General features: G+C 45.3%; 1 protein-coding gene across 1 annotated transcript in view; it reads left to right on the forward strand.

The window, feature by feature from the left end:
• The window catches only part of arrb2b (arrestin, beta 2b), a 259,148-nt gene that overhangs the window by 222,332 nt on the left and 8,983 nt on the right, over window positions 1-27,833 (forward strand). Inside the window, exons 7-11 of the mRNA XM_084312624.1 lie at window positions 9,876-10,011; window positions 13,824-13,908; window positions 14,721-14,793; window positions 17,808-17,945; window positions 18,905-18,988. Coding sequence (XP_084168750.1) covers window positions 9,876-10,011; window positions 13,824-13,908; window positions 14,721-14,793; window positions 17,808-17,945; window positions 18,905-18,988 — 516 coding nt within the window. The remainder of the gene's footprint in view (window positions 1-9,875; window positions 10,012-13,823; window positions 13,909-14,720; window positions 14,794-17,807; window positions 17,946-18,904; window positions 18,989-27,833) is intronic.

Below are 27,833 nucleotides of genomic sequence, written 5' to 3' on the forward strand. Positions count from 1 at the left end.
TGTGGATTAATAGTTGAATTGTCATAGTTTGGCACTATACCGTCGAGTGGGACGTATTTCTATTAAGTCAATAATAGTCTATTATGTATGGTGCATCGTTCGGTTAGAGTTATAAAGTGAACAGTACCCCCATCGTTCCTGACATTATCTGGAGTCTTAACCAGGCTGGGCAGACCACGTGTGGTGCTTGCATCCGAGGAGCTCCGGGCCAGGACGAGTGGACCTGTACATTGGATTACTTTACCCGGACGACGGCGAGCCTTCCACGGCTTGGATTATCTACGTGCTTTGGGTGCTTTGATTATGCCATGGATAACAGCCAACACTGCTGAGTGTTGGAACTACCCCCCCGAGAGGAGTCCAGGTGAGACGGCGCTCTACCCCGAGTGAGGTCGCCTCACGTCTCTTCGTTGTGGACCGGCAGCTACCGTCCACCAGAGGGCCCAGCTGTATTCATCTGTGGACCGAGGTTCTGTGGGCACCGTGTTCAGCACTCTGAATTCTCCCAAGAAATCGTCGGCCAGATGGGATACCGCCAGCGGCTCTCCTAACCCCCCCCCTACTGTCTTACAACCAGCGGGACCCCCCCTTTAGTGTATCCAGCTATAATCATTTAAGTACCATCGCTATAGTTCCCTAAAGAACCAGGTTGTATACTTGCTCCCTGCGTAACCAGAGATTGGACATTCAATGTTGATTTACCTACGAATACTCATTTGCCTTACAAGTGCATTTCAAATCATAAATGTCATTAAGTGAACGTTGTATATACCCTTTGCTATATAAAATATTCGATTTATACATTTGTGTGGACTTCGTTTCATCAGGTGGGAAAGTGTTCATCATATCTATATCATGTACTGGATGGCCAGAAGTTAAAGTACATAGACAGTAGTGGTTTAATAATACCATACTTATCAATACAGTCAGGGAATTGTACCCCTCAGTTACAATTGGTCCTTCGAGCCGGAGGGTAACTAGTGTAATATTAATATAGTGTTATTAATATTGAAATGGCCTATGATGAACACTCCACGAAACGGTCCTCCTAACGTAGAACGCCCGCAGCGCAGACGACAGCCACCTCAGTACTTAGAGGATTACGCTGTCAGTCAACTACCTAGCCTTCGACAAACGGTAAACGCGGTAAAAGTAGAAAGTAAAATTATGTCTGACCTTAACGACCAGGTTTCCCCGACCACAGAGGCCCTAGTGGGTTCTAATGTAACTGACCAAGCTCACGGTGGGGACCAGGAGGGAGCTGACATGCCTTTACCCCCCGCCAATACCGAAGAAGTAGTCCCCGACCAGCCCCGGGAGGAAGACAACCCTACAGAGAGAGAACTCTGCACGGAAGAAGAGGAGGAGAGCGACCAGGAAATAGAGCTCCAGGACTCCCCAACGAGTACAGCCAGGAGCGGCTCACCCAGGAGCGGCTCACCTCTACAACCGTCTTCCCCCAGCGAAGCGGAGAGGATGCTATCACAGGCGTTCCTCGTCAGCCTGACAGCCGCTACTGAACGCGATCGACTTCAGGGTGAACGCGATCGACTCCAAGCACAGATGCTTATCGAGCGCGAACAACTCCAAGCGCAGCAACGGAGCGAAGAAGAGCGCATACGCCTGGAGATGAGACGCCTTCAGACGGAAGAGAATATGGCAAGAGACCGGGCCGACGCACAGCGCGCCGCTGCCGGTGCCCAAAGAGAAGCAGATCTCACCAAGCGCGAAGCCGAGCGCGACAAGCTACAAGCGCAACTAATGGAGCAGCTGATCCTCAAGGCAACACCCTCTCCCTCCGCCAGGGGTTCAAGGAACTCGTCGAGACAACAGTCAAGGGCAGCGTCTCCTAACCGAGCAAGCGACCCTGAACTTGACCAACAGACTAAGCCTATACCCCCCGCAGACCCCCTTCCCAGACCGGTCCAAGCGAGACCCAGCTACAAGGAAGGAGCGGCATACACTGCGGAGAAGCTAAATAAACGACTACAGGATCTAGAGGACCTGATAGAAGAAGAAGAGGGAGAGGAGGAGAACCAAGCCCGACGACAGCACAGTACTCCACCGGACCAGGAGGTCCAGTACAGCCCAGGCTATACCCCCGCGGCGCTGCGCTACAGACCCCCGACTCTATTCACGGGTGAGCATGACGCACGACCAGCCCCGAGGAATAGCACCTGGACCAGCGGGCCATGGTACCCTGCCGGTACCAGCCCACAGAGAGGCGCAAGAGGAGACTCGCCTAGGAGGTCTCTCCCCCAACGCTCGCCGATGTATCAGCCATCCACGGCGTCATACATTGCCACGCCGACGTTTCCAGACTTCACCTATGAGAATCGAGCACAGTACACGGAGCTCCGGATGTGCTTAGAGACAATGATGGTGGATGTCGCTGATGAACGCCACAAGTATGCAATATTACTGAAGCACCTGAAAGTACCGCGAGCGCACAATATAGCGCTAGCCTATGCCACCTCTACGACCCCATACACCGCGGCTCTAGCAGCGCTGGACCAGAGATATGGACGTATATGGGATTACGTAATCCAAGAGATAAGGCATATTGATCGCCTACCCCCAGCAACAGACAATTGCTCATTAGACGACCTGTCGATAAAAGTGCAGTCCCTGGTAGGGATGCTGGGAGCGCAACGGGAAAAGGGCATGCACGAGCTATACGCCAACTCTAACGTCGAGAGGATTTTAGAGAAGCTGCCACCCGCAAGACAAGAGCGTTTTAGGCGGCAGAGAGACCACCGTGATCCTAACGGTCCCGAACCATCCCTCCTCGATCTAGCCGACTTCCTGGCGAGAGAAGTCAGCAGCTTACGACTGGATACGTTCGTGCGGAGCACGCCAAGCTCCAGAGAGGGACCCAGGAGAATAAACGATGGAAGAAGATCGGTGACTGTCATGCACCAATCAGAGTCAGTACCGAGCAGTAAGTGCCACAGTACCCCCTCGAGAAAAGAGAAGTGGAAGATGGTGTGCCCCTACTGCGAGAAGGAACACTGGCTGTCACAATGTGACCTGTTCACAAAGATGAATGCAGAAGAAGTGAGTCAATGGATAAAGTCCAACAGGCGCTGTTACCGATGTGCGCGCAGTCACATGGCAGCCGAATGCCGCCTAAAGAAAAGGTGCAGTCGGTGTGACGGAGCCCATCTAGATGTACTACACGACAGTAACAGAAGAAGGCCTGCACCTGCACCATCGAGCAGCAAGTCATGTACATTGACCCCGCCAGCAGCAGTGGCGCCCAAGTGCTCTTAAAGGTAGTCCGTGTGACATTGAGCTACCAAGATAAAGTCATGGACACTTACGCCGTCCTTGATGACGGGTCAGAGAAGACCCTTCTGCTCGCGTCCGCTGCGGCCCAGCTGGGACTGCGGGGGAGCGAGAACCAAATGACGATTCGGACAATAAGAAGAGATTTAAAGACGATAAAGGGCGAGAATGTCTCCTTCACTATCGCAGCAAGCGGGCAGCCAGAGCGACGGTATAGGATTACAAATGCTTTCACCAGCCAAGAAATAGGACTATCGCAGTACACCTACCCCATCGCCAAGCTGATGGATAAATATGTGCACCTGCGTCAACTACCTATCCCGCTCATAGACGGCGCCACCCCGACCCTGCTGATAGGCTCCGACCATGCAGACCTCATCGTCCCGATTGACCGGGTCCATACAGGACCCCGAGGCTGTCCTGCAGCAGTCGAGACCCGCCTAGGGTGGACACTACAAGGCCCCCTCGCTAAATCTCTCAACCGAACAGCAGCCACTAGCTGCCTCCACTCCAGAGCGACAGAAGAAGACACCACTCTCCTGCAGCATGTCGAGAGGCTATGGACACTAGAGACAATGCCCTTTAAGAACGAAAAGAAAGACATTCGTTCTAAAGAAGACATTTACGCCATCAACCTCCTCGAGCAAGGGACAAAGAGAGTCACAGTCGGCGGAGTGATGAGATACGCAACTCCACTCCTGAGGCGAGAGGGAATGCCCACCTTTCACGCAAAGAAAGATGCCACGGAGCGGTATCTATTGAACACAGAGCGGCGCCTAGCCAAAGACCCCGCTCAAGAGAGTGTGTACCGCACTGAGATTGAGAAGCTAATCACAGCGGGACACGTGACAAAGATTGACATTAAAGAGGCCGATCAGACGACCGAATCATGGTACGTGCCGCACCACAAGGTCCACCACAACGGCAAGGATCGCATTGTGTTTAACTGCAGCTACCCGATCGGATCCCAAAATCTGAATAAAGAGCTCTTGCCCGGCCCCACACTCGGCCCCTCTCTACTAGGCGTGCTACTACGCTTCCGCCAGGACAAGGTGGCTATCAGCGGGGATATCAAAGGGATGTTCCTGCAGGTGAGACTAGTGGAGGAGGACAAGCCCCTGCTGCGGTTCCTATGGAGAGAGAGGATCGGAGATGAGAACCCAGCCATCTACCAGTGGGAAGTCCTCCCCTTCGGAGCCACATGCAGCCCGTGTTGTGCTACATTTGCACTACAGAAACACGTCGCAGAGGACCCAGCAGCAGATGAAGAGGTCCGACACAGTGTGAAGAACAGTTTCTACGTGGACAACTGTTTACAAAGCGTTTCGACTTAAGAAGAAGCCGAGGCTCTCCTAATCAAGCTACGCGCCTCCCTGATCAAAGGCGGCTTTGATCTCAGGCAGTGGGCCAGCAGCGACCCGCACGTATTGCGCAGCCTCTCCCCCGCGGACAAGGCTGCCAGCAGCGAGACCTGGATGGCGACCATCCCAGGAGAAGCCCAAGAAATGACACTAGGATTAGTCTGGCGCTTCAAAACAGACTCGCTCCACTATAGACACAAACCCCTGACCACGGAGCAGGGAAGGTCGACGGCAATACCGACCACCTGACGGAGTGTGTACAGAACACTCGCCAGACAATATGACCCGTTGGGATGTATTCTACCTTACACCACCAGGGCAAAGATGATTGTACGAGCACTATGGGACAAGGACCAGGGCTGGGACGACCCAATACCCGCACACCTTGCCTCCACATGGAGAGAGTGGGAGACGGAACTCCGCTCACTCCCAGGCGTCAATATACGCCGCAGCTACTTCCCACCCACAGTGAGGCCAGAGACATGCAAGATGGATCTACACGTCTTCAGTGACGCCTCCGAAGTAGCCTATGGATCGGTGGCCTACTTGCGTGCCCAAGAGAAGGGAGGAGAGATACACACTGCTTTCATCCTGGCTCGCTCAAGAATAGCCCCACGAAAGCAACAATCTATCCCGCGTCTAGAGCTCTGCGCAGCCCTAGCAGGAGCGCATCTAGCCACGTTAATCCAACGTGAACTCACCATTCCGGTGCACAGAACAATCTTGTGGTCAGATTCCATGACAGTACTCACATGGATCAAGTCTGATTCATGCAGATACAAAGTCTTCGTGGGAGTCAGAGTCACCGAAATTCAAGAGTTAACAGAAGCAGCGAGCTGGCGGTATGTGGACACCAAACACAACCCAGCTGACGTCATCACCCGGGGAATGTCCCTGGATGACCTCACCCGTCGCAACATCTACAGTGACGGACCAGAATTCCTCAAGCTCCCGGAAGAAGAGTGGCCTACGCCCACCCCACGGGAAGCGAGTAAAGAGGAGGCTGAGAACAAGAAACCTATGTTCTGTGGACTGAGCACAGTCGCCTCCACAGACCCCAACATAGATGATTGCATTACCCTACAGAGTGCGCAGCTAAAGACATTCCTGTGGCACCACCCAGAGATTCAGTCCACCACTGACATTTCAGCAGCTGACTACGAAGAAGCAGAACTTCTTCTACTACAACGAGCCCAGAGAGACTCGTTCCCTGATGAGCTAGACTGTCTACAGGGAGGAAAGCCCGTCCCATCAGACAGCAGACTGCTCCACCTGGCACCCGAGAGTGACGCCCATAATCTCATCAGAGTGGGTGGTCGCCTGCGGAGAGCCCCCGATCTACCGGATGACGTTAAGTACCCGATAGTCTTGAACAGCCGACACAAGGTCACAGAGCTGATCATAAAGAAATACGACGAGGATGTGCACCACGCAGGAGCAGAGAGAGTCTTCGCGGAGATCAGACGTCGCTATTGGATACTTCAAGGAAGAGAAGCGGTGCGACGCTTCCAGCGAACCTGTCTAGACTGCCGAAAGTGGCGCGCGCAGCCCAGCATACCCCGGATGGCTGACCTACCTCCCTGTCGCCTCCGACTCGGCGACAAGCCATTCCACTCCACAGGCATGGACTGTTTTGGCCCGTTGTATATAAAGAGAGGAAGAGGAACCGAGAAGCGGTGGGGTATTGTATTCAAATGCATGACCACCAGAGCGATACATATCGAACTCCTTCCGACCATGAGCACAGACTCATTCCTTATGGCCTTCCGAAGATTCACATCACGGAAAGGAAAACCGTCTACATTGTTGTCTGATCACGGGACAAACTTCAAAGGCGGAGAAAGAGAGCTGAGAGAGAGCTTCCAAGCTATGGGCCCAGAACTTAAGACCCACCTCGCTCCATCCCAGATTGACTTCCAGTTTAATCCCCCGAACGCACCCCACTTCGGTGGAACCTGGGAACGAGAAGTACGTTCTATAAAGACAGCCCTGTACGCCGTGCTTGGGGCCCAGACTGTGGCGGAAGAAGTCCTAATGACAGTCCTCACGGAGATCGAGGGAGTATTGAACTCCAAGCCCCTCGGCTACGTCTCCAGTGATGTAGCAGATGTCGACCCAGTCACCCCCAACACACTCTTGATGGGGCGGCTAGACCCTGCGCTACCCCAGACAATGTACAGGCCTGAAGAAGCGAACGGCCGAAGAATGTGGAGGTACAGTCAAGTACTAGCTGACAAGTTTTGGAACAGCTTTCTACTCCACTACCTACCGTCTCTACAGACCCGCCAGAAGTGGGTAAAAGAGAGAGACAATTTGACAGAAGGAACAGTCGTCATGATTATCGACCAGTCACTACCCAGAGCTATGTGGCCGGCTGGCCGCGTAAGCAAAGTGATCACCGGTGCCGATGGCAAGGTCCGAGCAGCTGAAGTGCTCGTCCAAGGGCGAACTTACACACGACCCGTGGCGAGGCTAATAGAACTGCCCAGACTCCCAGACACTATCGATGATGACCATGACCCCATGACTTTGTGAGTTGACTGACCCTTACAGCGGACCTTGAGTGGTAGACAGTGCGGTTAATCTGTCTCTGTTTAGCTAATTAGGTGGGATAATTAGGGGGCGGCTGTTGTGAAGGATCAGATTAAACCGAATATATATATTTATTTATGGATATATATTTAATAGTATTTGTATATCGTTTGATATCCCCTGTATATTCCTTGTACAATATACACTGAATATCCCTTTAGTCTACTAACAGCCCATAATAGTTTCATTCTACCATTGGACGAGAACCTGGCGCCAGCAGCCAAGCCCCTTGGTTCAAGTTCAATCGTGCCGACGAACATGTCGTTACAAGCCCGGTTCCGCGTAGGAATACGTCTGGCGAAATACGAATGGTACTATTTGTTCACAGCGCATATATATATGGCGCAAGTAAAGTAGAACTTTCTTTTAGTCCATTAGTCCTTTACCCTCCAACCTAGTAACAGACGTGAAGCCTCACCCACGACGCACGTGTGGTGCAGTAAGGCCTACTTGGCCTCAGAATAGGCATTGAGACATCGTGTGGATTAATAGTTGAATTGTCATAGTTTGGCACTATACCGTCGAGTGGGACGTATTTCTATTAAGTCAATAATAGTCTATTATGTATGGTGCATCGTTCGGTTAGAGTTATAAAGTGAGCAGTACCCCCATCGTTCCTGACGTTATCTGGAGTCTTAACCAGGCTGGGCAGACCACGTGTGGTGCTTGCATCCGAGGAGCTCCGGGCCAGGACGAGTGGACCTGTACATTGGATTACTTTACCCGGACGACGGCGAGCCTTCCACGGCTTGGATTATCTACGTGCTTTGGGTGCTTTGATTATGCCATGGATAACAGCCAACACTGCTGAGTGTTGGAACTACCCCCCCGAGAGGAGTCCAGGTGAGACGGCGCTCTACCCCGAGTGAGGTCGCCTCACGTCTCTTCGTTGTGGACCGGCAGCTACCGTCCACCAGAGGGCCCAGCTGTATTCATCTGTGGACCGAGGTTCTGTGGGCACCGTGTTCAGCACTCTGAATTCTCCCAAGAAATCGTCGGCCAGATGGGATACCGCCAGCGGCTCTCCTAACCCCCCCCCTACTGTCTTACAACCAGCGGGACCCCCCCTTTAGTGTATCCAGCTATAATCATTTAAGTACCATCGCTATAGTTCCCTAAAGAACCAGGTTGTATACTTGCTCCCTGCGTAACCAGAGATTGGACATTCAATGTTGATTTACCTACGAATACTCATTTGCCTTACAAGTGCATTTCAAATCATAAATGTCATTAAGTGAACGTTGTATATACCCTTTGCTATATAAAATATTCGATTTATACATTTGTGTGGACTTCGTTTCATCAGGTGGGAAAGTGTTCATCATATCTATATCATGTACTGGATGGCCAGAAGTTAAAGTACAAGCGGTAGTGGTTTAATGATACCATACTTATCAATACAGTCAGGGAATTGTACCCCTCAGTTACACTAAACTTTGTTTTTAAATTCTTTAATTCACTTTTGTTTATTTCATAAGGATTTTCCCGACATAATGATACCTGCCCCGACCAGATCCGTGACTCTGTTGCGATACAGATGAATTATCTACTCAGAATAGTATTATAAAGTGGCTATCTTTTATGCTGTAGATCACTGCTGGTATGTGGTGCAGAACCTTTATTTCAGCGGGGACTGTAGTATTTATTTGATGTTACTGTACAATATATGTGTATTAAAAGACGGAGCTGTCTTTTATTGTATTATAATAATTATTAATATTAAAAATAAATTAAGAAAGGCAATCTTATTCCAGCATGCATTAATGACACTAACGGGCAATGGCAAAACAGTGGTTGATGGTCTTTATTAGTGTTTGCGGTGTCCAGGCAGCAATGGTCTTTTAGGAAGTTAATAGGTATAATATCCGACAGTGTACAACACCCTCGGTTTAGTCCATTCTTCCACATTTCATGGGGGTGTCCATTACCGTATATGGTTAATCGGGGCGGTTCTGGTATGCAAATACTTAAAACAGTGCACGAGCTCAAACGTAGGATCAAAGTCATATTCATCATGACAGGTGTGCGTAGAACCTGCGTACGCACGTGTGGTGAATCCCGATTTTCCTGTGCGTACACTGATTCTACATTCTGTGCTTACGTGTGGAAATAGAACATATTCTACGCACACGTTGATGAATGAGGGCCCTGATGTCCTCAAGGCGGGCGGTGAGGGAGGTGGGGGGAAGGGCAGTGGTGGGTTTGGAGGAGATGTAGACCTGTGTGTCATCGGCATAGCAGTGAAAATGGACCCCATGGTGATGGAGGATTGTGCCGAGAGTGAGATAGATGGGAGCGGACCCAATACTGACCCCTGGGGGACACCCAGTATTATAAATATATAAAATAATATAAAAAATAGTTAAAAAAAAATTACCTAAGTCTATTTGAATGAGTGAATTTGTGTATGCCCACATATTTTGCATGCGTCCGTATGTACTTACGTGTGTGTGTGTGTGTGTGTGTGTGTGTGTGTGTGTGTGTGTGTGTGTGTGTGTGTGTGTGTGTGTGTGTGTGTGTGTGTGTGTGTGTGTGTGTGTGTGTGTGTGTGTGTGTGTGTGGTGTGTGTGGGGTGTGTGTGTGTGTGTGTGTGTGTGTGTGTGTGTGTGGGGTGTGTGTGGGGTGTGTGTGTAGGAACTCTGTGCGCTTGGTGATCCGGAAGGTGCAGTATGCTCCAGAGAAGCCGGGGCCCCAGCCCATGGTGGAGACCACCCGGAGCTTCCTCATGTCAGACCGCTCCCTACATCTAGAGGCTTCGCTGGATAAAGAGGTACACACACACACACACACACACACACATGCACACACACACACACACTTTTGATTGATTGATTTGATTTTTTATTTGTCTCGAACATAGAAACATAAAACAAGTTTAAGTAAACAAAAAGGTAAATAGTCAAAGACTATTTCCATACAGTTCAATAAGTGTTCGAGAAGGGACAGGGGGAAATAAAAAAAGAAGAAAAAAATGTATCAAGCCCTGCCCCTTCCTTACAATATTTTACATTATAATAATACAAATAAAAATAATATAACAAATAATTAAAAATTAAATAAAAGTACTAGGGCTGTCTTAAATACTTCAAAGCTTCGAAGCTTCGAACATAAAAAAAAAAAAAAGCAAAGTTTAAAATTATTTTTTTTGCCTCCAAAATCTTGCGCCTCCATTCCGATTAAACGAAAGTAAGCGGCGCCTTCCCGCCTCCATTCCAATGAAACGAAAGTAAGCGGCGCCTTCCCGCCTCCATTCCAATGAAACGAAAGTAAGCGGCGCCTTCCCGCCTCCATTCCAATGAAACGAAAGTAAGCGGCGCCTCGACTCCACCTCTCTACAACAAGCACGTGGAGATTATCTGTGTTGAAAACAACAAGGACATGTGCAGCAGACATGTCGACGAAGAAGCGAAGCAATGCCGTTTGTTATTTAAGACGGACAGATTTGTGTTCATTGTGCTGCTTTTTTAAAGTGTCCCGACCCATATAAAAATATGTCTTAATAAAACGTGCTTAATTAAGTCGAATTCTGCCTTTGTCTCTATCAACTACATATAAATATTTATATAATTGTTTGCTTGATAGACGAAGGTTGCAACATAATTATGTAATGTCATGTCGTTGGCTGTGAGAGCAGCCCCACTGCACCCAGGCAGCGCAGCCGAGTGAAACCTTGTTGGCTGCGTCACAGTCACGAAAGGGGCTACTTAATTAATTAATCCAATCCACTTTATATAGAGCACATTTAAAAACAACAAAGTTTACCAAAGTGCTGTACAAGTCCCACAACATAACTTTTTTTTGCAGCTTCGAATTAAAATCGAAGCCGGGCCCCGAAGTTTCGATTGCCAAAAAAAGCTTTGAAGGTCAGCCCTAAAAAGTCGTTTTTTATATATCCAAATGAGAAGAAATATATATTAGGCAGCAGTCACATTACTGCTCAAGCTCCTCTCTCTTATATGTGTCCATAAGTGTGTGTTTATAGCTGCCTTTAAATTGGTTGATATTATTGCTTAATTGTATACTCACATCCAGACCATTCCAGAGTGATACCCCACAAACTGCAATGTACATGCTTTTAAGAGTTGTACTATACGTACAGTAGGTTATTTTAAAGCTAAAATTATAAACATTCTCTCTAGCCATGAAACATTTTTGAATGTTGCTTGGTAATTCGTTTTTTATTGCCAGAAACATAATTTGTGCAGTTTTGAATTTGATTAAGTCCATGAATTTGAATGTTTGACTCTTTACAAACAGACTATTTGTGTGATCTAAATATCTACCATGATGTACTATCCGTATGGCTCTTTTTTGCAGTGTGCATATCTTTTATAAGTTGCTTTTATAAGTATTTCAACACAATATGATAGATATGGTACAATGAGTGTGCAATACAATGTATATAGAGTTTTCTGATTCAGGTCATATCTAGTCTTGCCCAGTATACCAATACTTCTCGCTAACTTTGAACACAAATATTTTATATGGGGTTTCCAGCAGAGTTTGTGGTCTATTAAAACTCATGTGAAGCCTTGAAGAATATGTACTAGGGCTATTCATTGTCCCTAAGAATAAAGCAGGCGTAAAATTGCTAACTTTGAACACAAATATTTTATATGGGGTTTCCAGCAGAGTTTGTGGTCTATTAAAACTCATGTGAAGCCTTGAAGAATATGTACTAGGGCTATTCATTGTCCCTAAGAATAAAGCAGGCGTAAAATTGACACAATTAACAAGTTCATTGTGTGTTGTATTATGGGTAGTGGCAGTAGGAAATGATCATTAGTGCGTTGGGCTGTGCTTTGTAACACCATTTATTGGCTTGCATTGCAAACAAATTTTTCAGAAATCACGAAAAAAGGGACAAGAACCAGTGAAGCGTTTTCATGTTCACCTCATATCATATCATATCATAACATACCATTTCAAGTTCAAGTTGAAGTTCAAGTTTCTTTAATAGTGGTCATACAGAAGTACAGAATACTTTTATACAAAATGCTTCTTTCTGTTACGCTCCAGAGACTGTGCTAGACAAAAGATAAGTATGAAATAAAATAGTATAGCATGTAAAAATAGAAGTAAAAATGTCACATCACATCACATCACAACACATTAGATCATATCATATCATATCATATCATATCAGGTAGAGCAGTCATCTGGTAATCGGAAGATTCCCGGTTCGATTCCCGCTCCTCACGGCAGAGTGTCGAAGTGTCCTTGAGCAAGGCACTTAACCCCTAACTGCTCCCGATGAGCAGGTCGGCACCTTGCATGGTCGCCTCCAACGTCGGTGTGAGTGAACGGGTGAATATGAGGCATACGTTGTAAAGTGCCTTATAAATTCAGTCCATTTACCATTCATCAGTTGTGTTTTTTTATTTATTTATTTTAGTGCTGTCAATAGATACAAAATATTTAACTAATTAATCTCAAGATTTTCTGTAATTAATCTAGATTAATCTAGATTAAAAATCGCATTTTTCTATTTAAGACCGAAGCTTGTAACAGATATTTACTTGAGTAAAATCATGGAATTAATGTAAAATCAACACAAAGAAAGTATATTTAGATTCAAAGACTATTTTAATAGCTTTCTTTGAATATAGTTTCTCTCCTGTGACGTACAAATGTTCAACAAAACCATCAACATTGACTCAGCTAGACCTCTTTCTTGTATCCGTGGCGCTAACAGAAATAAAAACAACCCAGGCCTATGTTAAAGTCCAGATTGGCTTAGAGGACGATAATGTCTTGTATGAACTACCAGTAATATAAATCATATTATCAACAAAAATGTGTTCCATCTTCATGTCAGATGATTTTCAAAAAGGTCATAGTCAATGCAAAAAAAGAACAAGCAAAGATACTGCTGAAAGTTCAGAACGTTGAACATCTTTCACTCCATAGATTTAAATAATTTTAATTAATCTCCAAAGTTAAAGCATTAACTTTGACAGCCCCCATTTATTTACATTCTACCTAGTCTAATCAATTGGCCGACAGTGGCTCAGGAGGTAGAGCAGTCGTCTGGCAATCCGGAGGTTCCCGGTTCGATTCCCGCTCCTCCCGGGCATCGTGTCGATGTGTCATTGAGCAAGACACTTAACCCCTAATTGCTCCCGATGAGCAGGTTGGCACCTCGCTTGGTTGCCTCCGCCGTGAATGTGTGAGTGAATGGGTAAAAATGTGAGCAACAAATTGTAAAGCGCTTTGGATAAAAGTGCTATATAAAAAAGCAACCATTTAATTGTATCTTTTCAAATTCAAATGAAATGAATTCTGACAGTAGACACAGTATATGTCTGATGAGTCACACTATACTTAAAGTTTATTATACTTGACGGTGTGAAACCATGTGTTAGTGAGCGCAGTGCTCTGCAACATAAGGTTGGAGTCATGGGAACATTTCTTCTTCAACATGTCTGTGGGAAAAAGGTTTGAAACACAGCAATTTGGGGTTTCAAACCAGACAATTTGAGGTTCACACACACAAACACACACACACAGAGCTCTGTGACAAATTCTCTCTCTCTCTCTCTCTCTCTCTCTCTCTCTCTCTCTCTCTCTCTCTCTCTCTAGCTTTACTACCATGGTGAGCCCATCAGCGTCAACGTCCACGTCACCAACAACTCTACCAAGACCGTCAAACGGGTCAAAATCTCTGGTAACACACACACACACACACACACACACACACACACACACACACACACACACACACACACACTACTCCCTACATTTGATGCTCTGTATGTGAGATATAGCACACATGTGGTCATGCCCTGCCTGCAAACTTCTATGTACTTTACATGCTTGAGTATTTTCTCCTATTGTGTTTACCTTGTATCTACTCCTGATTTGTTTATTTGTGGGTTGAGTGAGTAAATGTCTGCATGTGTTCAAGTGTGTTTGTGTACCCTGCTGTTTTAACCCAGGCCTCTCCTCTCCTCTCCTCTCCTCTCCTCTCCTCTCCTCTCCTCTCCTCTCCTCTCCTCTCCTCTCCTCTCCTCTCCTCTCCTCTCCTCTCCTCTCCTCTCCTCCCCTCCTCTCCTCTCCTCTCCTCCCCTCCCCTCTCCTCTCCTCCCCTCTCCTCTCCTCTCCTTTCCTCTCCTCTCCTCTCCTCTCCTCTCCTGTCCTCTCCTGTCATCTCCTCTGCTCTCCTCTCCTCTCCCCTCCTCTCCTCTCCTCTCCTCTCCTCTCCTCTCCTCTCCTCTCCTCTCCTCTCCTCTCCTCTCCTCTCCTCCCCTCCTCTCCTCTCCTCTCCTCCCCTCCCCTCTCCTCTCCTCCCCTCTCCTCTCCTCTCCTTTCCTCTCCTCTCCTCTCCTCTCCTCTCCTGTCCTCTCCTGTCATCTCCTCTGCTCTCCTCTCCTCTCCCCTCCTCTCCTCCTCTCCTCTCCTCTCCTCTCCTCTCCTCTCCTGTCATCTCCTCTCCTCTCCCATCCTCCCCTCTCCTCTCCTATCCTCTCCTCTCTACAGTGCGTCAGTATGCTGATATCTGTTTGTTCTCCACGGCTCAGTACAAGTGTCCCGTAGCCCAGGCTGAAGCTGAGTGAGTAACCCGCCCCCATCCTCTCTCCTTCCTTGTTTCATCTCTCTCTCTCTCTCTCTCTCTCTCTCTCTCTCTCTCTCTCTCTGGAAAACCTTGAAGTTAATTTGCATTGGAACAAGTGGCAGGTGCCTTCCTGTCATTTCTACCTGGACCCTATTTTTTCCTGCATATGATTTGGAGTGAGACTGACTGATAGGGACCAACATGCTCAATATAGGATCAATTATAAAGATTATAGAAAAAGAGGGTCCATGTTGTCCCTTTTACAGTATATTACACAGACTGAGTGAGTAGCCCATAGCTCTCTCTCTCTCTATCCTGTGACCTCTCTATACCCTGCTCTATGTACACTACATGTTCTTTTCTCTCTATCCGCTACTCAGTATCCATGCCCAGTGGAGGTGGCGGCGTGGTGGTGCAGTGTTTAGGTGTTTAGCAAGAAGGTCCTGGGCTGGGATAGTGTGCATGTCCTCACCGTTGTTTGCGTGGGTTTCCTGTGGTTACTGAATGCGTTCAATGAACCTATTGTTCATGAACTCGTTCATATTTTGGGCGAACGTGAACTGAACGTACTGTATTTCCGCTAGATGAGCGTAATTGTGAACACGCTCATTCTCAGCGCTCTATCACTTCATTCAAAAGTGTGCCAGATTTGGGACGGGCGCGCACACACACACACACAACACACACACACACACACACTGAAAGGTTTCGGTGTGTGCGTGTTACGTGCGGAGAGAGAGACTTGTTATGCGCGACGCGGGCCGCCCCTTCAATGCAATGGTAGGTGAAACACTGATAAATAATCACTGTGTGATAGAAATGCCAGTATTCTGATTGCTGTCTGTGGTTCTATATAGGTTGTGGCAATAATTTTCACAAATAATAGCTCGCAGCAACGTAATTGAAAAAAGAACTATAAACGAGTTCATTTTTGAAACCATGAACTTTAGTTAAAATGTTTGAATTATGAACTATGAACTGAACTAGTTCATTTTCAAATGTGTGAACGGTGAACTGAACTAGTTCGTGTAGAAAGTGAACTTTCCCAACACTGCGTTCTAGGTATACACACTCCTGCCGTTGCCCTTGAGCAAGCTACTGGCATTACAACCGGGAGTCGCTCCCCGGGCGCCCGTCTGCGGCTGCCCACTGCCTCTAAGTGGTTAGGTTGGGGTCAAAAAGCAGAGGAATAATTTCTCCACAGGGATTAATCAAGTATAACTTTCCATGAGTACATACATTTTTAGTATGGGTGGAAATCGAACCTGTAAAACCCTGGCGGTGTTTGTGCTACACAGCTCTGTTTATATCCACTGTGTGTCCTCCCAACATCCCTGGTCCATCCCTGCGTCATTGAATGAATGTAAACTGAGAACGTCCCAACGTGTATACTCTCTAAAATACCTTTTCCTGTTATTTTGTCATAATTTTTGTGTAAATTTTTTTGGCGTACCCACAATTTCCTCTCCATATCCCCCCGTTATTATATGCATATAACCCTCGCTTCTGCCGCTCCGTGGTCACATGGTCCAATTCACCTGGTCCTGCTTTGATGACGTCTTGGTGGTGTCACGCTGCTCACCCACCTTCTTATCCACAGCTCTGCCCATCCCCCCCTCTCGCTTTCAGTGTCCCCTTTTGATAACATAATGGAAGAGAGTTCATGGTACATTACATCTCTATGAGTTTCTCTCTGTTGCTCCTTCATTAGTGTCGCAGGTGACTGAGGTAATCCTCTATGCCAGCGATATCTACAGCAAGGCTGTGGGCCACGCCTCCTCGCGGTGAGTAAGCCAATGGGGCCTCGTCAAAAGGCAACCAATGTGAAATGACACCCAATCCGAACCCCTGACCTGTCCGTCCCTGGTGGTGACCAATCATGTCGCAGTACCCTGGAATCACCCTATTATCATCCCGAAGTCCAGTTACTGCAGAACTTCCATTGAAGTCTTTCCCTCTCCTCTCCTCTTCCCTCCTCTCCTTTTTATTTAATTTATACTTTCCTTCTTTTTTCAAACTCGACTGTCTTGTCTCAATTGAGTTATTATCACACATTGATTTTGGTTTATCTTTCTGTACGGTACGCATGTGTCATCCCTTTCACTGCCACACTACAGAAGGTTAACCCTTTACTATCACACTAGTAGATAGTAGTAAAGTGTTAATCCTTCTGTAGTGTGGTAGTGAAAGGGTTAACCCTTTGTCATGTGGCAGTGAAAGTGTTAACCTTCTGTATTGTCGCAATGAAAGGGTTAACCATTTGGTAGTGCGGCAGTGAAAGGGTTAAGGAGTTTGTTTCCTGTCTCGACCTAAGGCACAAAATGGCTACAAAAACATCTCCATCATGGAGAAAGAAACTGCAGGCTACAACAGTTTGAGGTTGTTTCTGCTGTGAATGTGTACGACCCACGTTAAAAGAAAAAACTGGTATTAGCCTTTTAAATGTGCAGAGATAAAATAATGAACAAAAAGAAAATTGGGTTGTGTTTGGATATTATTTCTACTTTATACTCTACGGTGTATTTTGGCTGAACCATCTGGATTTTAATTCATGCTAGCCGTGGCATGAAACAATAGAGGTGGATAGGAACAGCTGCAGAGGAAATTATGTAATCCATTATCTCTCTCTTTCTCCTCTCTTTCTCTCTCTCTCTTTCCCCCTCTCCCTTCTCCATACTTCCTCCCATAATTCTCTCTCTCTCTCTCTCTCTGTCTCCTATTCACCCTCCCATCCACCTCTCTCTCTCCCCCCTCTGTCTCCTATCTCCTCTCTCTTTTCCCCTCTCCCTTCTCCATACTTCCTCCCATCATTTCTCTCTCTCTCTCTCTCTCTGTCTCCTATTCACCCTCCCATCCACCTCTCTCTCTCTCTCTCTCTCTCTCTCTCTCTCTCTCTGTGTGTCCTATTCACCATCCACCTCCTTCTCTCTCTCTCTCCCTCTCTCCCTCTCTCTCTCTGTTTCCTATTCACCCTCCCATCCACCTCCCTCTCTCCCTCTCTCTCTCTACAGTGACCAGGTGTCTCCCAGCTCTACGTTCTGTAAGGTGTACACTCTGACTCCCATGCTGAGTAACAACAGAGAGAAGAGAGGCCTGGCTCTGGACGGCAAGCTGAAGCACGAAGACACCAACCTGGCCTCCAGCACCATGTGAGACACACACACACACGCACACACACACACACACACACCACCACACACCACACACACAGGCGCATGTTTAACCTGCCCACACACATACAAAACGTCCTTGGCAGTGTAAACATTGGGGTACAGGTATGTTCAGGTGCGGTGCTGCTGTTCAGGTGCCGTGCTGCCTGTGTGTCTCAGCGCAGCACCGTGATAATAACCAGTGTAGTCAATGAGTCTGTTTGTCACGCGGCCAAATCCCATGTTTACGCAAGTGATCTAATTTCACGCGCGGCCGCGCTCCCCTTTTGCTTTGTTTTCTGTCGCGATCAGCGACAATCAGCTGTGTGTATCGGTGTGGCAGGTAAATTAAGAGCACGCCGAGGAACACGGTCAGCAGAACTCCACTAGGAGGCTTTTGACCTTGTTGTAAATTCGACGTGCAGAAACACGTCGAGAGAGACCGATGACGATGAAAGACGACTGACGAGGTCGATGGCGTCCTCTCTCTTGTACCCGTCTGCATCTCGTCCCGTCTGTCTCGTTCCTCGTCCTTATTATGTTCATATAAAGAGTGATGTATTTCGTTTTCTTTTTTGTTACTATGATGCAAATATCATGTGCCCTTCCAGTCCATTTGATAGTACTGGTATTTTGCATTTCTTACAAACGTGTGTGTGTGTGTGTGTGTGTGTGTGTGTGTGTGTGTGTGTGTGTGTGTGTGTGTGTGTGTGTGTGTGTGTGTGTGTGTGTGTGTGTGTGTGTGTGTGTGTGTGTGTGTGTGTGTGTGTGTGTGTGTGTGTGTGTGTGTGTGTGTGTGTGTGTGTGTGTGTGTGTGTGTGTGTGTGTGTGTGTGTGTGTGTGTGTGTGTGTGTGTGTGTGTGTGTGTGTGTGTGTGTGTGTGTGTGTGTGTGTGTGTGTGTGTGTGTGTGTGTGTGTGTGTGTGTGTGTGTGTGTGTGTGTGTGTGTGTGTGTTGCAGAGTGAATGATGTGTCTAACAAGGAGGTCCTGGGGATCCTGGTGTCCTACAGAGTCAAAGTCAAACTGGTGGTGTCACGTGGAGGGTGAGTTATTAACACACACGCACACACACAGACACACTTACACACTCCATACTTCCTCCCATCATCTATCTCTCTCACTCTCTCCCCTCTCTCTCTCTCTCTCTCTCTCTCTCTCTCTCTGTCATATTTATACACACACACACACTCTCTCTCTCTCTCTCTCTCTCTCTATAGAGTTCCAGTCCCACACACTTTCTCCAATTGTCACACGCTGACTCCCTAATTCACACACGTGTTTTAAATACGTCTTTGGAATCCACAGATCACATATCACACATCCATAGGATCCATGCTCTCTCACACACACAGTCCTTTTGACGCTTGATGACTGGCTGACTGTACCAGCTGACTTTCGAGTCGCTCCATACTTAGTCAGCAACGATCTGGATTCAGAGTTAATCACAGCACCATCCATACCCGCGGGAAGATGTTTTGCATTGTATCACGTGGTGGCACTGTATAGAGGCTGTATACACTAGTACAGGGGTGGCCAACCAGTCAGAGACTAAGAGCCACAAAAATTACTGTGGTACCACAAAGAGCACAAAGAGAGTGGTACCAGCGTTTCTCAACCTTTTTTTTCAGTCACGGCACCCTTCATGTGTTTATAGGTCTCACCCTCTGGCCTCTGAAGTTGCTAATGTCTTTTTTATTTGGGCCTCACATGGTTAAAAAGTACCCTGTGAGACCCACGGTTGCAAAATTACAAAATCACTTTTAGCCATTTAAAAAAAAAAAATTATTTAAAAAATGTTAAGCACATGTATAGTCAATTGGTCCTGTTGTTCAGCCTCACAATGCTATTTGATAGTAAATGTGTTTATATGTCCCACCCTCTGGCCTCTGAAGTTGCTAATGTCTTTTTAATTTGGGCCTCACAGGGTTAACCTCTTAAGCCCGAGATATACAGTAAAAGTGTATATTTTCAGCATTACGTTTGTTTACCAATTATTTTAACTGTTATTAGTGAAATATAAGATTATAGAAATCTCAGGGCATTGAGTCGGAAACTGGCGCATATTGACAGGAGGAAGTGGCACATCCAAAAGTGAGTGTAGTCTTTTGAAGGAAGAGACTCAGGGCTTTCGAATTTCGAAAAACTACCCTACCCAGCTCACACCAGCCCCTGTCAATCATCTGACTTCTGGATTTACTTTTTTATTTCTCTTATTTTTTGGGATTATCTCCCACAAACCTGAACGTTATTGCCATAAAACAGAACGCAGTTAGTTTCTCTACCTTTCTGTGAACGTCTTGCAAAAAAACGGTGTTGCAATACGATGAAAAATGGTGGAGAAATTTACATTATAAAAAAGATGGCAGAATTCAGTACTGTATCTACAAAACCTTCTGTTTAATCATCTTCCCTTTATTCATTTGCTTAGATTTTTCAGGTCTGGTCAATTTTAGCATGGTGTTATTCACAGTCAAAGATAATAAAACATTTTAATAGAATTGATATTCTCCTTTGGTTCATTACAATTTACTCAAGCCTAGTAACAGACACACTATTTCTGACACTGATCCATATATGTCCCTAGATTCAGATATATGGGGGTAGATTTCTATCAAAAATAAACAAACGCAAAAGTAGAATCCACAATCGTAAAAACTATCCACACACACACACCTCAGAATCCACAATCGTAAAAACGATCCACACACACACACCTCTCAATTTGTGTTTCATAAATAATAAAAACACGCTTGATTTGTTTAGATTTACGTACGGAATTCTAGAAACAGCTTGATCTGGTTAGATTTACGTACGGAATTCTAAGGACACGCTTGATCAACTTGGAGTTACGTACGGAATTTTGAGACAAATATTTCGCTGTTTTCCCCGTGGGGATTTGTGTGTGACGCTTCTTCTTCTTAGAGGTCTATCAAAAATAAACAAACGCAGAAGTAGAATCCACAATCATAAAAACGATCCACACACACACACCTCTCAATCTGTGTTTAATAAAACGTTTGATCTGCTTAGATTTACGTACGGAATTCTAAAAACACGTTTGATCTGCTTGGAGTTACGGACGGAATTCTAAGGACACGCTTGATCTGCTTGGAGTTACGGACAGAATTTTGAGACAAATATTTCACTGTTTTCCCCGGCGGGGATTCGTGTCTGAAGCTTCTTCTTCTTCTGCGCTACCGAACACGGCCCGAGGTGTCTCTGGCTCATGAGCGCTACCAGTGGCCAAAATCGCACATTATCTTTAGCCCTAGGCATCAACATTTTATTATTAAAATGAATGCTCAAAGTATATATAGTACCATTTTGAAGATAACAACTAGGGCTTTCAAATGATATAAAATATCTGTATGATTATCATGATTATTATTATTAATATCTTTCATATTTGATACAGAAATTATTACAAAAATCTTGTCCGGCCACCACATTTCAACAAACTGCATTTTCAACCACTTTACTGACAAGCTAGCAGGAAACTTAGAGGGTATGGGATATAGACAATTATGTGGGCAATATAGAACAGCTGACAGATTAGAAATATAATTTATTGTTCAAAAGTTATGATAATTATAGTGATAGTAATAAAACAATTCTGTCTGAAATTTTACTTGAATGGGTTTATGATGAATATCTGTTTGTGGGTATGCTCAAAGTAATATATTATTCATATCTTTCATATTTGATACAGAAATTATTACAAAAATCTTGTCCGGCCACCACATTTCAACAAACAACTGCATTCTGAATGAATTTAGCCTTGTAGTTTCTAATCCCATCGTTTATTTGTATTGATTAAACATAAGTCAGTTACTGTATGAATGAATGAATGAAAACTTTATTTAACAGATTGCAGAATGGGTACAATACAGTACGGCTCAATACATACAATTGTTAAGAGGATGCAGACCTGAGAAAGACGTTTGTCTTGTTTCCATCAGGGTCCCCCATTTTCAATTCATATAGACATTTATGACATACACAACATACATGACATTTATGGCATAGGGACATATAGGTATTTAGTACTGATACATTTGTGACATAACGGTATTCAAATATACAGTACTGTTACCCCTAGATCCTGACAGAGTATATACATATGATGGGGAGGGGACTGTACATTAGGAGGGGGTGGGTGGGTGGGAGGGAAATATACATACGGCGGGGAGGGAATATATACATGCGGTGGTGAGGAGACTGTCTATTAGGAGGTGGTGGGGGTTTTGGGCATTTACGGTGGCCAGTTTCGAATTGCAGCCTCCCGTAGGTGCTCTTTAAGAGCGGTTTTGAATGTGGGCAGGGATTCACATTCCTTTACAGCTTTGGGTAGGGCGTTCCACATTGTTGTGGCATAATTGCGAAACGTGTTTAGTCCCTTGTTTGAGCCGAATCTGGGTTTAACATGATTTGTTGAGCTTCCTCTGGTGTAGTGGTTGTGGTATTCACTGACCTTTGGGAAGTATTTTGACATGTACATGGGCACCCCGGTCGTATAGTGTATCTTGTAGACCAGGCCCATTGCAAGTTGCTGTACTCTGTCGTCTACTCTAAGCCATCCTAGGTTGGCAAAGTGGGCAGGGGTGAGGTGGGTTCTGGGGTTCAGGTCAAGTAGTAGTCTGACCAGTTTGTTTTGTGATGTTTGTAATTTTGTTTTAAGCGCCTTTGAGGTGCTTTGGTACCATGAGGTGCACGCATAGTCATAGTACCCTTGAATGAGTGCTCCTGCCAGAGTCTTCAGGGTATTCTTGTTTACCAGAGAGGAGATCCGGTACAAGAATCTAGTTCGTTGGTTGACTTTTTTTTATTACATTGGATGCCATTTTGTCACAGGAAAGATTTGCCTCTAGGATGGAACCCAGGTAGGTAATTTCGTCTTTCCTTGTGACAATATTGTCACCCACTGTAACTGAGAATCCGTCGGTCTTGCTGAGTTTGTTATTTGAACCGAAGAGAATGGACTCTGTTTTGCCCATGTGTAATGATAGTTTGTTATCAGCGAGCCATTATGCAGATTTTGCCTAGTTCCGTGCTGAGGGTTTTTTCAACCTGCAATTTGTTCTTGTCAGAGACCAGCAGGGCTGAGTCGTCCGCAAACAGGAACAAGTTGCAGTCACAGGCTGACGACATGTCATTTGCATAAATTAGGAAGAGTAGCGGTCCTAGTATGCTTCCTTGTGGAACACCACAGCTCACTGTGAGGGGGGGGGATAGAGTACCGTTTACCTCTACCATCTGTTCTCTCCCCTCCAGGTAGGATTGCATCCAGCTCACTGATAAGCTATCAAAACCAATTGCTTTTAGCTTGTCCAATAGAATGGAGTGATTGACAGTGTCGAAGGCCTTTTGTAGGTCCAGCATGACCATGCCGCAGTATTTGCCCGCGTCCACCTCTTGTTTGATGTGGTCGTTCAAATAGAGGAGGCATGTGTCAGTGGAGTGGGACGTTCTGAAGCCAGATTGGAATTCGTAGATTAGATTTTTTTCCGCCAAGTACTTTTCGACCTGTTCATAGACTATTTTCTCCATGACTCTCGAGATGGAGGTAAGAATAGAAACAGGGCGGTAGTTGCCTGGGTCTAATTTGCTGCCCTTTTTGTGTAGAGGGGTCACTCTCGCAATTTTGAAGTCCTTGGGGACGTGCCCCTGTTTTATAGAGAGGGTTATTATGTGTGTGATGACTGGGGTGATGGCGGCTGCTGCGTCTCTGAGGAATTTGGAGGGGATGTTGTCATGGCCAGTGGCCTTGTTAGGTTGGAGGGCGCTCAATTTTTTGAGTACCTCATCGGTTGTTACCATTTCAAGTTTGAAGTCGTCTTTGTGGACCCCTAGGTTTTTGTAGTATGCTACTATGTGTTCTACCCCATAATGCCCTGAGTGGGAGGGTAGTTTGTTTACCAGTGTTGTGGCTATGTTTGTGAAGAAGATGTTTAAGTAATTGGCTACATCCAGCTTGTCTGTGATGAGCGTGTTGTCCGTCTTTATGTTTATGTTTGAGAATCTGGTTTTAAGTTTTTTACTGCAGCCTAGTTGATTATTGAGTAATTTCCAAAGTTCGCGGGGTTTGTTTTTGTTTTCCTCAGTTTTGTCGTTGATGAAATTTCTTTTTGCGGTTCTGATCATGGTGTTTACGTCATTTCTTAGTCTGTTTCTTTGGATTTTTAGTTCAACCACGTGGGCTTGGAGTTCACTGTTTGAGCTTTTGGAAAGCTTTGTCTGACTTTTATGAAGTTCAGAGCATTTTTTGTCTCTGGTTTTCATAGCGGCCAGTATATTGATTGCCCTACACGACTCAACAAGGTGCTGGATAAATGCTATGGCTCTGTTCCCAGAGCATATAGATCCTTCGCGCTACCAGGCCTGGGACTTACGGACCACAACGCAGTTCTGCTGGCCCCTGCATACCAACCAGTCATTAAAAGAGAAAAACCAACCATAACGACATCCAAGGTCTGGTCAGAAAACAACATTGAGGCCCTTAGAGGCTCATTTGAATGTACTGATTGGGATGCTCTTGTCGAGCCAGGCTATAAATGATAATGTAGATGTAATATCATCATACATAAATTTCTGCGTGGACACAGTGATACACTCTAAAGAGACACAAATATTTCCTAATAATAAACCCTGGGTAACGAAGGACCTGAAAAGCATTCTTAATAAAAAGAAGGATACAGTACATGACACTGTATGTCAAATATGCTAAGGTAATTATCTTTAACTTATTGCTTATGGAGCATTGTTTCCCCATTTATCCCAGAGGAGTTGATGAACACTGCAGCTGTATTATGTAAGAAATACATATGCAGTATATAATAATTGTATATAATAATTGTAAAGTGTTTTTTGATGTTTTTATTTTGTTTTACATTTACATTATATTTCATCAAAGTGTTGTGTGTTACAGTGTAGGTTAGTTTATTAGGACAAGTGCATGACAGTAAGGTTAGTTAGGGTTAGTTTTTCTTTTTTTATTATTATTATTTTTCAGATAATGGTTGAAGAAGTGCGTCTTTAGTCGACGGCGAAAGATTGGACTGGTTTCGGCTGTCCTAACTGGGGTGGGTAGTAGTTCATTCCACCATTGTGGGGCAAGTTTTGGTGTAAATAAAAATAAACTGATCATTTCAAATCCGTTTTTTAACTTTTTTGGTATTACACACTGTTCTATTCAATTCAATTAAAAAAACTTTATTAGTCCCGCAAGGGGCAATTTAAAGCATGATATCACAAACAGCTGCATTTCTATACATTCAAGACAAAACAATGGTAGGAGAAGCCATGAGACGTGATAATGTTACCCAGTGATTTAGTGTAGAGGGAGAAGAGAAGGGGTCCTAAAACCGAGCCCTGGGGGACACCCGTCCGCAGGGGGCGGGTGGCCGACAGGGTCCCTCTCCATGACACTTGGTAGGAGCGGTCATTAAGGTATGATGACAGCCATGTCAGCGCAGAGCCAGCCACTCCCATTCCTGCGAGGGCCGCGAGGAGGATCTGGTGGTTGACTGTGTCGAAGGCTGCAGATAGATCTAGGAGAATCAGGACAGAGGAGAGGCCTTTCGCTTTCGCTAAGTGAAGTGCCTCTGTGACCGCAATGAGGGCTGTCTCTGTGGAGTGACCAGTCCTGAAGCCTGACTGATTAGGGTCTAGGAGGTCATTCTGTAAGAGATAAGCAGACGCTGATGAGCCTTTTTTATGATAACATCTGTGTTGTCACTAAATTTAAGTTGGTCATCAAACACAGTTCCTAAGTATTTGTAGTTCTGGACAATTTCCACCTCAGCTCAGTGGATGCTTGTTGGGGTGACTTCTATGTGTTTTGGTGAGATAATAATTTCTTTGGTTTTGGATACATTTAAATCCAGAAAACAGCCATCACACCAGTCTACAAAGTCTTGCATTATGGGTCCGTGTGATTTATCTGACTGACTGAGAAGAGATAGGATAATACTGTCGTCAGCAAATTTTACAATATGGTGATTTGTATATTTGCTAAGACAATCATTTGTGTATAAAACAAAAATAAGAGAAGAAAGAACACAGCCTTGCGGTGAGCCAGTGGAAATTATTATTGATTTGGAACTTTTTCCATTTATACTTACTGTCTGAGTTCTATTGGTAAGAAAACTGATAATCCATCTGATAAGTTGGTGATCCAGGTTAAAGTCATTTATAAGTTTTTCTACAAGTATGTGAGGCTGCATTGTATTGAAGGCTGACGAAAAGTCAACAAAGAGTAATCTTGCATACGTGTTCTTTTTTTCTAAGTGCATGTACAGAGTTCAAAATTAATAATTTGGCATCATCAACACCTCTCTCAGGTCTATATGCAAATTGCATGGGGTCAAGAGCTGATCTGGTTGCATCAACAATTTCAGATTTCACAATTTTCTCCAGACTTTTCATTACTAGTGATGTTAGGGCTATAGGCCGCAGGTCGTTGAGGATTTTGGGTCTGCTGATCTTTGGAATTGGAATGATGATAGAATTCTTCCAGAGATCAGGAACCACTGCTGAGTCCAAGCAGAGCTGGAAAAGTCTTTGAAACACTTGACTCAGTTGATCAGCACAGTGTTTCAGTGTCCTTCCACATATTCCATCTGGCCCTTTAGCTTTGTTTACCTTAATCTCTTTTAAATGTTTAGCTATGACTGCGTGGAGACTTCTGGCCAGGTGAGTGAATCTGATAGCTTCTTAAGTTCAGCACTAAAATCCTGAGAGTCAAACTGACAGAAGAACTTATTTGCCTCGTCTGGCAGGGAGTCATGGCTACTATTTCCTATTTGTATATTTTTAGGGGCTGTATTGGTGTTCATCCCGGACATAATTTTAATTCCTTTCCAGGCTGAACGCATTTCCCCTTGATTATATTTATCTGCTATCTTATTCTTATAGTTTAGCCTTGCCTGTCTCACTGCTCGTTTGACCTCTTTATTAACATCTTTCTTCTCCTCAGGTGTCCCACAGAAAAATATCCTTTTCTTTTTATTAAGAATGCTTTTCAGGTCCTTCGTTACCCAGGGTTTATTATTAGGAAATATTTGTGTCTCTTTAGAGTGTATCACTGTGTCCACGCAGAAATGTATGTATGATGATATTACATCTACATTATCATTTATAGCCTGGCTCGACAAGAGCATCCCAATCAGTACATTCAAATGAGCCTCTAAGGGCCTCAATGTTGTTTTCTGACCAGACCTTGGATGTCGTTATGGTTGGTTTTTCTCTTTTAATGACTGGTTGGTATGCAGGGGCCAGCAGAACTGCGTTGTGGTCCGTAAGTCCCAGGCCTGGTAGCGCGAAGGATCTATATGCTCTGGGAACAGAGCCATAGCATTTATCCAGCACCTTGTTGAGTCGTGTAGGGCAATCAATATACTGGTGGTATGCAGGTAAGACACCATCCAGCTGACAGTGATTGAAGTCGCCTAGGAGAAATTTAGGTGCATCTGTTGATATTTTGATGTCCACTATAACTTCCAGTGCATTGTTCATGTTGGCACAGGGGTGGATGTACACTATACTGCATACATGAGTTGCGGGAACTCTCTTGGTAATGCGGGCGAAGAGACACAGTCAGCATTTCTATGTCAGCTGTACATATTGTGTCCCGTACAGTAACAGTCTTACACCACTTTTGGTTTATATATAAGCAGACACCTCCCCCTTTCTGCTTACCTGTGATGGTTTTATCTCTGTCGAGTCGTATTGGTGTGCCAAAGCCTTCAATATACAGGTCCGAGTCGGAAACCCGATTGTCCAACCACGTCTCCATTAGGGCCAGGATGCATGCATTCCTGTACTCTTGCTGATGGTAAACATTCGCCTGTAGCTCATCCAGTTTGTTGCGTAGTGAGCGTATAAGCATTT

Source organism: Notolepis coatsorum (assembly GCF_963971535.1).
Source record: "Notolepis coatsorum genome assembly, chromosome: 4".
Lineage (NCBI taxonomy): Eukaryota > Metazoa > Chordata > Actinopteri > Aulopiformes > Paralepididae > Notolepis > Notolepis coatsorum.